The 16,583-nt window shown below is 57.0% G+C and overlaps 1 protein-coding gene and 1 long non-coding RNA gene across 10 annotated transcripts; one reads left to right on the top strand and one right to left on the bottom strand.

Moving 5' to 3' along the window:
- Positions 1-494: 494 nt before the first annotated feature.
- AIFM3 (apoptosis inducing factor mitochondria associated 3) lies at positions 495-15,263 on the bottom strand. Of its 9 annotated transcripts, XM_043558185.1 has the most exons (22): positions 14,780-14,891; positions 13,205-14,003; positions 12,586-12,754; positions 8,207-8,420; positions 7,849-7,958; positions 7,523-7,632; positions 7,383-7,427; positions 7,058-7,154; positions 6,869-6,981; positions 6,491-6,577; positions 5,971-6,062; positions 5,732-5,862; positions 5,525-5,640; positions 5,345-5,416; positions 5,205-5,268; positions 4,537-4,613; positions 4,304-4,421; positions 2,782-2,880; positions 2,423-2,498; positions 1,768-1,872; positions 1,090-1,110; positions 495-862 (listed from the first exon to the last, which is right to left on the bottom strand). In XM_043558185.1, the coding sequence occupies exons 3-22, from the start codon at positions 12,614-12,616 to the stop codon at positions 823-825; spliced, it is 1,818 nt and encodes a 605-aa protein (XP_043414120.1). In that variant the 5' UTR covers positions 12,617-12,754; positions 13,205-14,003; positions 14,780-14,891; the 3' UTR covers positions 495-822. The 9 variants fall into 9 exon arrangements, 7 of the variants coding, with proteins under 7 accessions (XP_043414120.1, XP_043414121.1, XP_043414123.1 ...); XM_043558186.1 differs by lacking the exons at positions 13,205-14,003; positions 14,780-14,891 and adding an exon at positions 15,189-15,263; XM_043558188.1 differs by lacking the exon at positions 13,205-14,003 and having other exon boundaries at positions 14,780-14,955.
- LOC122470499 lies at positions 15,036-16,077 on the top strand. Its single transcript, XR_006293924.1, has 3 exons — positions 15,036-15,153; positions 15,564-15,667; positions 15,847-16,077. It is a non-coding gene; the product is annotated as an uncharacterized LOC122470499 (long non-coding RNA).
- The last annotated feature ends 506 nt before the right edge of the window (positions 16,078-16,583 follow it).

The following is a 16,583-nucleotide window of genomic DNA, read 5'->3' on the forward strand; positions in this document are numbered from 1 at the left end:
GCACGACTATCTCCTTCCGTTTTGCTGTCTCATTTCTGGCCCCGGCGTCTCGCCCTCAACATTCCCCTTGGCTAGGAGGCAGAGTAGCACAGAGGCTCTAGATCCTCGTCCCTAGTTAATAGCAGAGCCTCATTTTCTTTACCTTCGAAATGGGGGTTCCTGAAGCTCTGGCTGCCATGAAAAGCATGGATTGTCTCAGGACCCAGCCCCTACAGCCCCAAGTAGGCACATGCCCCTAAACTGCCAAGTGCGAGCTGCCTCTGACCCCTGAAGAAGCACTTCCCATCTCAAACCTTTGGCATGTGCTGTCCCTTCTACCTGGAGTGCCATTCTTTGAAAATCCAGATCCAACACACTGGTTAGAGAAGCTTTTCCTAACCTTAGGGGTAGCATCAGTTGCTACCTCCTCTGAGTGCTCATAGGCCAAACTTCCTTGGTGTGGTTGTGCTTTCTCCATGAGTATCTGTCCGATTACAATGGAAGTCACACAGATATGCAAACGTGTGCGTTTTAATTTTAAGATAATATCTAATATGCTGCAGGGTCCTGTAGGGAACCAGTCTCAAGAAAGGGAGAAGAGGACAAGCCTGTCCTGCCTCCATTGTCAGCCATCAGTGGCAGCTGAGGCCTTGGGGGGTAAGCATCTCCTGGAGGCAGCAGAAGCCTCTCTGGAGGTGAGCCAGGCAACCGAAGGCAAGCACTGGGAAGGCTCAGGTTCTGCCCTGGGGGATCCTGGGAAATTGGAGGTTGGCACCTGCCCCCAAGGCTTGGCCTCTGTCCCTGGTGCCCCAGCGTGCCTGCCCAAGTCTGCTGCATGCGAGCTCAGGATCCTTTCCCTGTGAGCCAGGACATGTCGCCGGTCCTGCAGGAATGAGGGGAGGAGGAGTCAGGGTAGAGGACAGAGGGTTCCCCACTTGGCACCATGAACAGCTGATTGCTGAGGACAGCAGGGGGCCTGCTCTGTGCCAGGCCCTGGTGCCCAGCAGGAATGGGTACTTAGGCATAGAGGGAAAGACCATGGGGTACAGGCTCTGGGCTTAGGTGGGAAAGGCTCAGAATGGTCAACAGGAAGGACAGAGAACCACGTACTTGCTGTGCAGCACAAACAGCCTTTTCGAAGGCAAGAGAGAGAGATAGAGAGAAGGCCAGGAAGAGAGCATGTCATTCATCATGTTCCCTCTTGGTTCTCCATTGTTTCCAGCCTGAGGCCTACCCCTGTCCCGTGGCCTCCAGGATTTCCCCAGTCCCTGGGCAGGGGGAGGGGGCCTCTCTGCAGGCAGTTTAAGCCTACAGGGTGACTCCCATTGGCACCAGCCTGGGGTGAGGGGAATAGCTGACATCCAGTGTCTCCCAGACACCAAAAAAACCACCCAACAACTCTATGTAGGGTGTCCCCAGAGGCATCACTAGCTGCCTTTACCCCCCTAGCTTCTGCCAGTCTCAGTACAACCATGTCCTGTTGGGTGTCCCATGCCAGGTAACTGCCTAAGCAATGGTTTTGACCAAGGGCTTTGCCCCTCCCCACAGCACTGGGCCTGCCCTGGGACAACAGCTTTTCCCCCTTCTATCCCCCAAGAACACAAATAACCAGCCCATTCACAAAGCACAACCCTTGTCCCAACCACCCCATAGTCCTGATGCTCCATAGACTGATGTGGACCAAGAATAGAGGGAAGGCTCTGTAGGGCTATGGGGGTGGCTGGCTACCAAGGACCAGTCCCTTAGGGGACCTCCCCCCCCCCCCATATCTCTGAAGCCCACACTCACTCCACCTCCCGCTTCCGGATGGCACGGCCTGAGGCTAGCACCTCAGCCACCTTGGACACGATTGGATCGTAATTCATGCTGGCCACAGCAATCACCTCATCGCCTCTGCAGGGACAGAGTAACTGAGCCTGAGGACTGCCCAGCAGTGGCCTCTCTTCTTAGAGACCCTGATGTACTCCTCTTCAACTGGGGCCCAGGGAGTGATCTTACCCAGGACAACAGAAATATTCTGAGCACCCAGCCCTCCCTGCTTTGCTTGGCCCAGCATGGGCTTTAGGATCCTGCCAGAGGCCCACTGAGGTTCCAGTCTTTCTCCTCAGTGGAGTTCAGAGCTGAGCTCCAGTCCTGGGATCACCACTCTCTCTCTCTACCTGTGTGATTTTCCTCAGCGTCAAAGCAGGAGTCAACACCCACCTCAAATTGCTGTCCTGAAGATAAAATGTCCTGTCTCAGTGCGTGGCTGCTGGAGTTATTACTGCCCCACCTCCTCACATTCCCTTGGTGGGTCTCCTGCCTAGCTGCCTCCCTTGGCCACTTGGTCCATCTTTCAGGTAAGTCCCCTCCTCTGGAGCAGAGCTCCTCTGGGATGAGTTCCCCTTCCCGACCGAGCTCCCGCTGCTTCGGTGGCTGCCACGTTCCACCCAGTTGCTCTCACTTGGTGTAAAAAGCCACGAACTTGAGCTCTTCCAGATCCCCCTGGATGATGACGTCGTCGAAGCCTTCTCCGTACCCTGTGGGCCGTACAGGAGGGGATGGGGCTCCCCAGGGTCAGCGTCCTGTGGCCTCCTAAATCCCCCCTGAATACCCCACCAGGCCTTGCTCCCTTTGTCCTTTTAGGTGGTCCTTTTAGTCCACCCCTAATCAGTTTTCACTCTTCCTACAGCTGACGCGGCCCCGCCCCTAGGATGCTCATAGCCCCGCCCTAACTTCCAAGCTCCACCTCTGCGCTCCGCACACACCTTAGCCACACCCCTAAACGCACTTGGCCCCGCCCCTGCCCGGGCCAACTGTTACCAGCGTAGCGCAGGCTCTTGCCAAACATGGCTGTCCACAGGTAGGGCACGGTGCTGATCTCCGCCTCCTGCGCCAGCATATTCTGGGCCGCCACGCGCCCTGTAAGACTCAGGGTCATGAGATCCCCGACCCTAGCCCCGGCCACCCCTACACTGCCTGCCAGGGCTCTCTGGGGACCTCTGACATGTGGAACTACTCCTCCTTGCGTTCCCAGAGGTGAACAGGTGCATCATGGCTCAGCTCATTGCCCACACTCAATTGCAGAGGAGACACCTGGCTCAAAGCCAGTCACTTAGATTGCTTCTCTAGAGAATTTGAATGAAGTGCCCCACATCTAGAAGGTCTGTTTCCTGGCGTTGTTGGGCTGCCTCCATTTCAGGTGTGCACCCAGACAATAATCGGACACATCAGGTCTGAAGAATGGGACACAAGTGCCCAGGGAAGTAGGGATGACAGCCACACCCAGGGCCCCAGAGAATAGCGTGGGTGGCTTCTCAGTTCATATTCCCAGGCCCCACTGGACCCTGTAGTTGGAGGGCTATGAGAGCCTCCTAGACCCTCCCAGTTAAACCTTAATTGTACTTGGCTGATGAGTGGTCTTTGGTTCCTTAAAACCAGCACCAACTTTAGACCTTGAACCTGAGCAGATATTGGTACCAGGAGTGGGATTTCAGGCAGCAGATGCTCAGATAATGTGAAGTGAGAGAGGAGAGGTGAGTGCAGGGAGTCTGGTGGTCCTCCCCACGAGGCAGCTAACTTGCTTGCTTGTACCTACATCTTAGGGACTCAGACCAGGTGTTCACAGTAAATGAGGCTTCAGGGGCATGGTGACCACCAAGTGTGTGTGTGTGTGTGGTGGGGGAGCTATTCCTCATAGAGCACGACAGTTTTCCACTGAGCGCAAGTTTCCAGGCCCAAATGGCTGCCTCCCAGGGGCCTGCATGAAACAACTGTGTTCACAGAGCCAGTCGAGTGGCCCAAGGGAGACAGAAGCACTGAGTGGGAAGGTGGCCCGTGTCTTACTAAATCCCTTTCTCTCTCCCTGGGTGACTGCACAGGTTGGTGAGGATGAAAGGAAAGGAGGGGCTGGTGGAAGGATGGGGTGGGACACTGTGGCTAGTTGGGTGGGGTGTCCTGAGGGCACTGGAGGGGCGTCTGTGGATGGGCCACAGGGCTTGCTCTGTCAGGTAGCTTTTTTTTTGCCTTTTTTTTTTTTTTTAAGTCAGCTTCATGCCCAGTGAGGAGCTTAACATGGTGCTTGAACTCACAACCCTGAGATCAACACCCTGAGATCAAGACCTGAGCTGAAATCAAGAGTCAGATGCTTAACTGACTGAGCCACCCAGGCTCCCTGTCATCTGGCTTGATCACCTGGAGGAGGCTCCCAGACAGGCCACCACAAAACCTTGAATGTCTAACCCAGAGACTGGGACCCAAGGCCAGCAACTGAGGAATGGGCCTGGGGGAAGCTGAGACCCTGGGCATCCTCCCATCCCCCATCCTGCCACAGGGCTGGCCATACCCTGGGCATGAGCCATCTGCCAATGTGGGATGTTCACTTTCCGATTGTTTCTCCAGGCGAGGGGGAAAGTGACAGCATCGCCAGCTGCAAACACGCCCGGAACGTTGGTCTGCATCATCTGTGGGGAGAGGGCCCAGCGCTCTGTGGGTGGCACAGCGGCCTTGACTTGGACATGCCACTACCCCCGGCCCAGCACCCTGCCTGCCCCCGCCACCACCATCCCCCAGCCCCACCTTGTTGACAGGGATGAAGCCTCGGGAATCCAGATTGATGCTGCTCTGCCTCAGGAAGCCCGTGGCAGGCACTGCACCTGACAAGACAGGGGCCACCATGTCCATTCCCTGGTCCCTCCCTTCTCCCACCTCATTGTCCTCCATGACCCATACCCTTCACTCACCACAATTCAGCCCCAGACCATTCATCCAATGGGCTGCCCATCCTGCAGCCTTCATGCATCCTGTCCCCTCTGCCTGGACCCTCACAGACCCTGTGCCTCCCATGCGGCCTCATGTATCACCTCCTCTGAGAAATTCCATGAAGCCCCTGGTAGGGTCAGCATGCCATACCTTCCCAGCCCCTAGGCTGCCACCTCCCAGCTCTGTCCTTTCCCAAACTGGCACCTCAACTGGAGCAGTTTGAGGCTTGTTTGTGTTCTGCAGCCCACATGGGGCAGGCTGTGGAGTCGAGTATTTGTGGGCAGCAGTCACTGGGGGCATCCTCCATGCCAAGCCCTGGCTAAATGTGGAACACCCATTCCCTGATAGCCTGGTGAAGTGGGTATGGTTGGGGTACCCATTTTACAGATGTGAAAACCAAGGCCCAGGGAGGGGAAGAGACTGGCCCAAGGCCATTCTGGAGCATGTGCAGGTGCTCATTTGCACCTGCCTGCCCACTCACTCACCAATGCCCACAACACAGACGTCAGCCCGCACAACCTTGCTGCTCTTCAGCACGACCTCCTTCAGCTGTGGGGAGGGGGCGGGTTAGCAGGTAGGCCCAGCTCCTGGGAACAGGGGAGAAGGGGCAGAAAGAAGGGCCCACCTTTCCCTCCTGGGCCCGCAGCTCAGACACCTCTGTCTGCATGTAGAACTTGACCCGGTTGTTCTCAAACATCTGTCAGGGAAGGTGGGCAAGAAGGCCATGGATGAGAGCATAGCCAGGGGCTGGGCTGGGTGCCTGGAGTTCTGACAGCCCAGGTGCCGAGAGTCAGAGTGGGCTTACTTTCATGAGGGCACGACCGACACGTTCCCCCAAAAATCTCCTGAAGGGCGTCTCCTCCAGCTCCACCACGGACACTGAGTGGGCCTTTTCAGTCAGATAAGCAGCCACCTCCATCCCTAAGGGGTGGTGCATGGTAGTCTAGCACCCTGCACCCTGGGACCAGCCATGACAGCCTGACCACTGCCCCCACCAGCCCCGGCTGCTCACCCAGGAAGCCAGCTCCCACGACCACTGCGTTGCGGCCCCGGGCTAGCCTCACCACACGATTGGCATCTTCAGGTGTCCGGATGGTGAACACGTTCTCCACCTCTTTGCCTTTGCAGCTCAGCATCTTAGGGCTGAGGTGTGGCCAGCATCAGTGAGGGGCTCCCGGCACCCAATCCCTCGCATGCTGGCTGGTGCCCTGCCAAGTGCCAATAGGGTACAAGGGGGAGACACCCTCCTACCTGCTCCCTGGTGCGAGAAGCAGCTTGCTGTACTCCAGCTTGAAGCCATCCTTGAACACAACCTTCTTGTTTCTCACGTCCACCGTAACCACCTGCAACCCCCGCCGGGCAGAGTGTGGGCCTGGCCGTGGACTTGGGCCTGGTTGCCCCTCCGAGCTCCTGCCAGACCCTCTGAACAGGAGGTTCCACAGGCACTGTTCCTGCCACCTGGATGGTCCTCTTTCCCTCACCTGGCTTCTCCTTACTGTTTAAGGTTCTGACATCACCTTCCCCTCAAAGCCATCCTTATGCTCTCCGGCCCCAGCTCTGAACAGATTTCTGCATGTGCCCACAATCCTGACTGGAAGAATATCCAGTGCTGCCTTCCAGGCCTGGAGCACCCCTGGGAGGGCCTAGACATCAGGGCCAAGAGGGCAGAACACCTCCCCCCACCACACACACCTCCAGGGGCCTGCATGTCCTCACATCATTTGTGGTTCTAAGTCTTCCCCAGACTTGTTTCTTAGTCTTGGCCCCATACCTGGGCCTCGGTGAGCACCTCGATGCCATAGGCTCGGAAGAACTCCTTGGGCCTCAGGGCCAGCTGCTCAGGCTGTGCATCCAGGGACTGCAGGAGATAGCTATCTTGAGATAAGGCCAGGTGGCCAGTGTTCCATTTTGCAATGGAGGACCCGATGCCTAGGGAGGGTAGGGCTGGGCCCAGGTCACAAAGGGGCTGCAGAATGGAATTCACCAAACCCACATCTTTATAGGGTACCACAGACAGGCCTGGCCTGAGCAGAGAGGCAGCTGGTCAGACCCCCAAGGGGTGACAAGCAAGGCGCTGAGAGGGCCTGACTGTGCCCAGAGAGCTAGGGGTCTGGGGCCTGCCTGGGCTCCCATTTGCCCCTCCTCCCACCTTGCTGAGCTTAGGCCGGTCATAGGGGAGGTGCCGGTCCAGTGTGCACAAGACGATCCTGTCTGAGAACCCCTCCTGCCGCAGTGTCTCTGCACATACCAAGCCAGCTGCACCTGAGGGGATGGTGCTGTGGGTTAAGGGATCACCTCTCCCCCACCCTGCCCTACCCCTCATAACCTCACCACCAACCTGCGCCTACAATCAGCACGTTGGTGCTGCTGCTGTGGCCAGCACTTGGAGAGATACACTTGGCCATCACTTTGGTTCTTCGCTGTAGCTGCAAGGCCTGGGGATGTCCGGAGAGCAAGAGGCAGCTGGGAGCTGGAGTCATGGAATGGCATCCTCCCTATGCCATCATCCCAGCAGGCCAGGTCCTGCTGCTGCAGTCCAGCCTCATCCCCACTGCACAGTTTTCACTCTGTCCCCAGCCACAGGGCCTTTGCACATGCTGATCCCTGGGCCAAGATGCCCTCCTCACTTCTCCTTTTTGCCTGAGCCCAAGCCACGCCCTCACCTGCTTACTGGCTCGGACGTACACCTTCTCCTTCTCAATCTTCACCTGCAAGGGCTGTGTTGCTCAGGACCAGGTTTTGGGGGGCTCCATCCCCTGCCCTGCATCCCCAGGCTCCCACCCTACTGCCCCCCTGGCCCCACCTGGAATTTGTGCAGACTGTCCAGGCCAGGGAAATCCTCTAGGTCACCGGTGCCGATGTTGAAGCAGGCACCATGCCAGGGGCAGCGCACCCGGCCACGGGACAGCACACCTAAGGGAAGCAGTGCTGGGCTGGGGCCACAGGCAACAGCTCCCCTCCCCTGCATTCCAGCAGCTGCTCACCCCTCCCCACAGCTCAGGAGACCCCCACTAATAGATGAGACCCTGGAGGTCCAGGGAAGAGCCAAGCCAGCCTGTGATGGTGCAGTGGCCAAGCACCCTTCAGGGAGGTCCCACCCCACCTCCTGTGTGTACTGGGACAGCTCACCTTTCACCAGGGGTGCACCATAGTGTGGACACTTGTGGCCCAGAGCGTGGAACTCCCCGTTGTCCTTCACCAGCAACACTTTCCCCCAGCCCAGCTCTACTTCCCGCATCCTGGGGAGGGGCTGCACTCAGACATCAGGCCAGACACCAGGCACCACCTCTGGTGGGCACCTCTTCCCAGAGTCTAGCTTTCTGGGGAGCAGGCCCAGACCAGGAGAGGCCACACTGGTGGTGGCTGGCGCAGGTGCTCGTCAAGGGCTCCCTCCAGGCCTCCCAGCCCACCCCATCCATGGCCTGCACCATGCCTTCCCATCTTGGGCCCTCTGACTGCTCCCTGCCCCACTAGACCCAGCACCCACTGGCCATTCTCAAGGTCCTTGACATGGCAGATGGCGGCCTCCACACAGTCCTGAGCACCAGGGTACGGGTGAGGGGCGGGCAGGCGTTCCTCAGTGTGGAAGTGGCGGGCTGTGCCATTGCCCTGGTAGGCCCGAGGGCTGCCCTTCCCGCTGGCTGACAGCTCCTCCTTGCCCCGCTCCTTCTCAGGCAGCACCACCTCGATCTTGAGCTCCACTGTAGGGTAGACAGGGCAGCACTGTGAGTTTCCAGCCCTGCCCACCTCCTTGCCCACGCCACAGGCTCTGGGCAGGCTGGTCCCTTTGAGTTTGAGTTCTCTCCTGTGCCTCCACCTCTCCAGAAAGCCATCTGCAACATCAGCAAAGAGCCTTAAAACAGGCAAGAAGCAGGGGCACCTGGTTGGCTTAGTTGGTTAATTACCCGACTCTTGATCTCGGCTCAGGTCATGATCTCACAGTTCATGAGTTCGAGCCCACACTCACAGTTCATAAGTGCCGAGCTTGCTTGGGATTCTCTCTCTCTCCCTCCCTCTCTTTCTCCCTCCCTCTCTCTGACCCTCCCCCGCTCAGGAGCAAGCACAATCGTGTGTGCACGCCTGCACGCGTGCTCTCTCTCTAAATAAATAAACTTAAATTTTTTTTTTTCATTAAAAAAAAAAAAACAACAGGCTAGAAGCAGAACAGAGGCAGCAGGAGGTGAGCTGGGTTGGCTTGATTTCATTCCTGCATGTTTTCTTTTTCAGTAACAAATTAGTGAGGGGCCCACAAATGGAGCTCCTTTGACCCTGAAATTGCCTTTTCTCTAAGAATTTATGTGGGGGGAAGAACCCTGGTGGCCTGAATCCTGCTCTGATTCCAACTGCACGGTCCCTGATGGAGAAGGACATCCCTAAAGGATCAGGGGCATGTTTAGGGTCTGACTCCAGGGAGAACAGGGCGTTCAAACCTGGGTATGGCTCATTTTCCAGCCAGTGAATCTGGGTAATGGGAAACCAAGGCTTTGTTGTTCTGTTTGCAATGTTCCCATAGGTTTGAGATTTTTTTTTTAATTAAAAAAAAAGTGTACACACTGTATTTTCAACTTCTTAAAATAGCTATGCTCACCAGTTTAAGAATCCATCATTTGCCAAGCACTGGTTTTTCAACACCTTCATGTGCAAGGGTGTGGGGCCTTGGGGGTGAACTGTACCCAAAGGGATGGGTGCACAGGGACTGTACAGAGGGGCGTGGGGCCCACCTTGAAGCTTCTGTGGGCCAGATGCTTCCCCAGAGTGCCTGTGGCGACTACTCTAAGCAGTCAGTTAGCCGGAGACTGTCATTTTCTTCTGTATATTTCTCTGCATTTTCTAAATTCCCTACAATGTGCCTGGGGTATTTTTCTAATTAGAAGGAAACAATAAACAGAATTTTTAGCAGCAATAATCTGGCCTCCTGGGCTGAGTGATGGAAGCTAAGCCCCTGGCACAGCATGGGCCCAATGAGGAAGCAGGAGTCCAAGGAGTCCCAAGTCCCAAGGCACCAGAGCCTCCAGCCCTCTCCCCTTTTCACCTCTTCTCCCCTCCACCCCAGACCTGATACTCCAGAAATAAACAGAGTCACACCTCTGGGCCTTTGCCTAGGCAGTTCCTTGGTCTGGGTTGCCATTCTTCCCTGCCCTGGCTCACTGCTGCCCATCCACTTGAACAGCTCAGGTGATGCCTCCTCTGGCTGCCCACTCCCTGCGTGTCCCTCCTCTCTTGCAGAGCTAATCCCCCACTGGCTTGAAGCCTGGGAAGGTAGAACCCCTCCCCCTCCTTATCCTCAAGTCCCAGCCCCTAGCCTGGCCCAGGCATGGGAGGGGAGGGAAGGAGAAGGGGGGTGGTTGAGGTCCCTCCATGATTCCAGCTGGGCAGGAAGGGAGCACACCACCAAGCTGAAGCTGTTGTATCAGGTGGGAGAAGGGGGAGGGGGGCGGGTTTAGGGTGGGGTAGGTTCTGTGCCTCCATTTCCATACTTTATGTAATAATGTTAGAATGTTTTGAGAAGAATCAAAAAGGAAAATACTCCTGGACTCAGCTGACACCAGCTATGTGAACTGTAGAGAGGGAGCTCACAGGAACAGCCTGGCAGGGGCCCAGATAACAACCAAGCCAGGCTGTTTTCATCCTCCACCTCCTTCCAGAAGGCTCCAAGGAGCTCGCTGACGCAGTCTAATGGGAAGCCATTAAGTCAGGAACAGTAGTGTAAAGGTGGATGGAGAGGGTGTCTCTGCTCACCCATAAAGCCAGATCAACCCTAGCAAATGATTCCCAGGTGCCCATGTGACCATGGGCTCCTGCCTTAGCCCCTTTGGACTGCAGATGCCTTCATTATAAAACAGAGAACAGTGCCTACCTCTTTGGTGATAGTCAATGCTGAAGGATTTAATATATGTAACCCAGAGCAGAAGCTCAACAGATAAAGCTGGGTAGTAGCATTTTATTGGTGAGATCTGAGCTTCCTGACAGCCATGGCAAAAAGGGAAAGCTGTTAGGTAGCACTTGTGCCCTATTAAAAGGCAAGTGACCAGATGCCAAGAGAGCTGTACTTCCTCCTAGTTCTGAGCTTAGTGTGGGTCTGGCCTGGAATACTTCCTATCAGGAACACAGAGCCAATGGAACACAAGGAATACAGAGTGAGCTCAGGAAATGTGTGCTGATGTGCTCCAAGTCAGAGTCAAGCAAGATAGAAGGTGAAGAATTTGCACAAAGACCTTGGGCTTGCTGTGGTCTCCCTATAGCCCCTGCTGACCCCAGCTGAACTTCTATGGCCCAAATGCTCTCACTCCCACACCCTGAAATTCCCTGAGCCTCACCCCTGACCTGCCCAGTGTTGAGTGCCTGGGGTCTAAAATCGTGCCCTTCTGCCATAGCTCCACAGGGGAGTCCTGGAAGCAGGGAACCTAGCTCCTAAAAGAGGGGATAGTAACATTCTGCACAGCCTCCTATGTGCCAGGCCCTGTGCTAAGTGCAATAGTCTGCATGAGGGGGTGGAGGTGGGGGGCAAAACGGTTAGCCCCACTTACACATGAGAACACAGCAGCACAGAGAGGTGAAGTCACCTCCCCAAGGCCACACAGCCAGGAAGGGGCAGGGCTGAATTTAGGCTCAAGAATGCAAGTTCTTACCACTGCCTCTAGGGGGGTGAGAATGGCCAGCTCCTGAACTGGGAGCTTGGGGCCAGGGGCCTCAGGTAGGCCAGCCTGTTGAGGCCCTTTACAAGAAACTGCAGATGGCACCCTCTGCTTTTGGCTTCCTGCCAGCCCAGTAGTCTTATAGGAGCCGGATTTGGGACCAGCTAGCATTTTTCTGCCCACTTCGGATGGAGGAAGGCTGAGGTCAAGACAGTGGACATCATTTGCTCAAGTCATACATGGAAGCAGGAAGGGTGGTAGGATCAGGCCCAGGGCTGGGTACCCACAGCATAGGCATGGGGGGAGGGAGAGCTGGCTCCTGAGGCAGATGAATGGGGTGTTCCTCTGCCTGGCAGGGCATCAAAGGTCTCCTCTTGCCCCAAGTTCTCCCTCAGACCCAGGAAAGGGAGAATAGGCTCATGTGTTCCAAGGTAATGGAGCTGATGGGTATCAGGTAAGGGGAGCTGGGGCGAGCTGGTTGGGGCAGGGTGGCCTGGGTGGCAGGTGGGCGGGGGCACTGACTAGACACTAGAGAAGCTAGTAACATGCCTCCATTCTTTTGCCTTCCTGAGTGTTGTGAAGAGAGAAGAGGGAACATAGGGGCTGGAGAGAGAGCCCAACAGACAGGGGTCTCCATGGAGAGCAGACCTGGGCCTCCCTTAGCATCTGTGAGGCCCCCACCTCTGGCCAGAACTTCTTGGGCCAGGCAGGGCAGGATTTCATGCACAAATGGGGAAATTCGGCCCAAGGTCACACAGGACATCAGAAGAGGTGAACACTCCACCCTCATGGCAACTTTGAGAGATCAGGCTCATTTTGTAGAGAGGGAAACTGAGGCTCAGAGAGGTAACTTGCATGCCCTGGGTCACATAGTGGCTGAGGATGTCCTCAGAGTCCCTCTTCCCCAACCCTAGGGGACACTGCCCCCCTCCCCTCCCCCAGGGTAGGAGGAACGGGTAACTTCTACTTTTCAAGAAAGATTCAGCTGCTATTCCCACCACAAACACCCAAATCCCCAAATAAAGAGGGGGACCCATTGGAGGGGATCCAAGAGAATGGCTCCAGGCCCCCCCTCCCTCCAGCCTTCAGGGAATTAACATTCGAAGCCGGCTGCCGCCCGGCCTGACCTACTTCAGAGGCAGAGGGGGGAGGGGGAGGAGGAAGGATGTGGCTGGAGAAGGGAGGAGGGAGGAGGAGGGAGGGGAGAATGAGGCAAGAAGAGAGGAGGTACCTGGCTTGGGCTTGGAGAAGCACCCACCCATGGCGAGTGGCCCACAGATGAGTGGGGGGCAGGTGCACAGATGGCTGTGGGAGTCCTAGGGTGCCCCCGGTGGGGCTGGACCCCCTGTGGCCCTTAAAGATGCTGGAGCTGCCATCCCAGCAGGAGCTGCCTCCAGGACCTGCAGGGGAGACAGAGGCATCTGTAGGGACCAGGGCTTTGATGGGGAATGTGAGTAGAGATACAGAGAGATAGAGACAGACTAGGGGAGGGGCTTCTGGAGGACAAGCACATTTGAGCTAGGAACCAGGTAGGGGACCTTGGTGGCACCTCCCCTTTGAGGCCTCACTCTCCCCTCCCATCTTTGCTGTGCCTACTGCCTGGGGAGCCCCTCTGCTCCAACCTCAGCCATTCTTTTAGGTGTAGCTGCCTTGTCCAGTAAATCCTGATTTCTGCAACCCACTCAAAATCCAGCAGCTAGGGAGGCCACAATGTCTGGGGTCAAACCCCAGGGCACCTTGGGCAGATCAGAGCCTTCCTGGTCCAGGGGTTTCTCTTTCCTGCAGTGGGGGTAATGTTTAGTTTTCTCAGGCCCTGGCCCCCACCCGGCTGGCAGCCCCTGGATACCCACCTCCTCCAGGGACAGCCACAGCTTCTTCTTCCTGGCCCAGCCCAGAGGTGGACCGGCCCTGGAAGGCAGGGCGTGGGGTGGGGCAGGGGTCCAAGAGGCTGCCCAGCCTCTGCTCCTCCTCCTAGTGTGAGTTAGGCCAGGAGAGACTGGGGGCGCGTGTCAGGGGGTGGGGCGGGGGTGGGCTGGGCCAGGCTACTTGTCCCCAGGGAAACCCAGCTCCATGGTGAATAGAAGTGGGCGGCCAGCCCAGGCCTGATGGGGTTGGGGGAAAGGGAGGCCAGGCACACAGCCCAGGCCCAGCAGTCATGAGCTCCCACCCTGTGCACCTCCCCCCTTCACAAATGTCCTCCAGGCCTACGGTGCTGAGATCACATCCAACAGCAGATGAGGAAACTGAGGGGCCAAGGGCTTGCCAAGGTCAGGCAGCAGGCAGGGCCATCCGGGTGGCCTCCCACTTCCCTCCCACCTTGGTTAGTTTCAAGATAGGAGGGGACCCAGGAAGCCCCCATATCACCCTGCAAGCCACAAAGCCATGGGGAGAGGTCACCTGGTCAGCAAAGAGATCCCTGCAGCCAAAGTCCTCAAGGCCACAGGGTGGGCCTTCTGGAAGATTCAGCTTACAGACTGGACTTTGGAAGGCCTGGGACAAAGCTGCCCTGTTTACAAATGATCTTCCCCCAGTCCATCCAACTGTCATCCTTTCTGTTTTCCCTGGAAGTTCTTCCTGAAGTCTAACTGGAGGTGGGGCTGGCACCTATTTGCTCTTGCCCAGATCCCTGCAAGGGCTTTGAGTGGGTGCCTGAGAGCAAGGGGGGCAAGAAGACAGGAGGAAAAGTTGGGAAGGACAATCTACTGCCTGGCATCTGATGTAACCTGCACTAGAGGCACCCATTACAATTCAGGAGGTGGTGGTACTTAAAGGCCACCTGGGCATACCGATGCCCTTTAACCCTCTCATCACCAAGGCAAGTCTGTAAGATTTGGCTACCACCTGCCCCACCTGTCCTCTCCCTGGGCACAAGGGGGCCCCTCCCCAGATCCTGGCTTCTCCTCTGGCTCAGCCATACCTACCTCCTTCCTGCCTGGCCTAGGCTTCATCTGCTGGGCCACAGATGTCAGAAAACGTGGAACTTTCACTTGCTGCCAGTTACCTGTCTAGGCTGTTTCTCCCTTCCCAGGTGCCCAGGTGTCTCAGATCCTCCAGGGCCTTGGGCCTGGAAACAGACTTGCTGGGGATTGAACCTTCCGCAGGCCTACCTTGTGCAGGCTGGCTTGGAGCCCTGCTGCCTCAAGGGCAAAGGTTCTTGCAGCTGGAGGGGGCCCTGCACCCCCCCCCCCCCCGCCAAGATTTTGTGGAGTGCTGTCCCTTGCCTACAAACTACCCAATGCTGAAAAGTTGTAACAGTGCCCAAGTGCTAACTATCCACCAGGAGCCTGTGTCCTGGTTCACAGGGACACCACCCTCCCCTAAGCCAGTGCAGGCTAGACAGAAACAGCAGTGGGGAGGTTGCTGTCCAGTTGGGGCCCTCAGTGCCTTCCAGCGTTCCTTGGGATGGAATTCAAGTTTGCCCTCACCTGCTCCCCTGCCGGGCTCAGGCGCAAAACTCCCGTGCACTCTCCCTGCCTTTGCACGTGCAGTTCCCTCTATCTGGGAAGATCTTTCCTGCAGCCTTCCCGCTGGTCCAGGTGCCCTCACCAAACCGGACGGCCCAGGAAGGGGGACGGGTACACCGCAGGGCCCCGCGGCAAGCGAGGAAGGGCCTGGCGGGGGAGGAGAGAAGGAACAGAGGCGCTCCAGCCTCCAGCATGTCTCTTCTCCCCGACTGCAGACCTCAGCCCCCAACGCGCCGGCCCGGGGTCCAAGATCTGAGAGCGCGCGCGAGCTAGCCCAGGTCGCGGGGACTGTGGAGCCGGGACCCGGCAGCCGAGCCGGGATGGCGGGGACAGAGGTCTGGGGCCTGGGGTCCCCGGGGCGGGCACTCACCTGGGTTCGGTGCGGGCCTCCGTTCTGGAGCCGCTCGGGGCCGCGGCCGCCTGGGGGGAGGGTGGGGGGGGGGAGGAGCGGGCGGGGGCGGGGCCGGCGCTGCGGCGACACTGCGGCCGGGAAGCCCGCGGCGCCCAGCACCGCCCCGCCGGGTCCCTGCTGGTAGTTGGGGGTCGGTTCCAGGTCAGGGGTCAGGCCGGTGGCTTCAGAGTCCTCACAGAGGGTCGCGGGGTATGGGGAGGCATTCGGGGGCCCTTCTGGCCATGGACGCCGCCGGCGGGGCTTGGGTTCCCAGGGATCCTCTGGACCTTAGAGGGGCGCATAGCTGGGCAGCGCACCGGATCTGATTCTTGCTTCTTTTCTTTCTTTCCTAAGTCTTCGAATCGTGGGCGGCGGAGTGACGTGGGGAGTGGGAGTTGAATCACCCGGAGTAAGCTCCCCAAGAAGGAAAATCCAAATCACTTCCCACTACCCCATAGGTAACCTGACTCCCTTGGGAGGCTCAGTCTCCTTGGTCTGCCTTCTCCCTACACTTAATACGGTCTATTTTAAATTACATTCTATTACATTTTCTTTTTCCCATCTGTCATTATATCAGGAGAACTTCCTGGATTCCTATAAATCATAATGCCCCCTGACGGTATGTCCCCTCTTCCAGGAAGCCCTCCCTGACCAGCCTCCCCAGACTGGGACTTGATCAGGCCCTGATATCCTGGCTCCTGGTTACCTCCTGTTTCACTGTCCTGACTGTCCTGATCTTCGCATTGTGTTCAGGTAGAGCTTGTACCTCCCGCAAACTGGAACTCAGTGACTATGTGGGAAATGAATGAATGACAATTTCTGGGGAAGTGATGTCACATCTATCATTAAACACATCAGGGCCCATCAACTCTGTGTCTTATTAGTGCTCCTTTAGTGGCTCGTGTTGGGTTCTCTTTTTTTTTTTTTTTTTTTTTTTTTTTGCCACCTCTCCCCTTTTTGGACTTTGCTTTCCTGTAAGGACAAAAACAACAGCAGTAACAGTCACCTATGCCAGGCAGATACAGCCTTCAGAGAACGTCCTTTATTTATGTCCCACCCTGCCCAGGGGGACAAGCAACACTCTCCCTCATTTTACAGATGGGGGAATTCAGAAGGCTAAGTCTCACCCAGGGGCAGGACCAGGGCCTGCATGGGTCACACTTATGCAGGTGGGTGAGGGGCTGAGGCCTGGAGGAGAAATGTGGCAGGGCAAGACCATAACATCTGGCTCGGAAAATATCCAATGGGATGTTAGCAAAGAGGGAAATGGAACCCCAGGCTGAGATGTAGTAAGGTGACCTGAAGTGGCTGAGAGACCCCTAGACCCAGCAGACACCCCAAAGGCAGGGAGGGGGTTGCCAAGGTTTGAGAAGT

The sequence above is a fragment of the Prionailurus bengalensis genome, chromosome D3, assembly GCF_016509475.1.
Source record: "Prionailurus bengalensis isolate Pbe53 chromosome D3, Fcat_Pben_1.1_paternal_pri, whole genome shotgun sequence".
NCBI classification, from domain to species: Eukaryota; Metazoa; Chordata; class Mammalia; order Carnivora; family Felidae; genus Prionailurus; species Prionailurus bengalensis.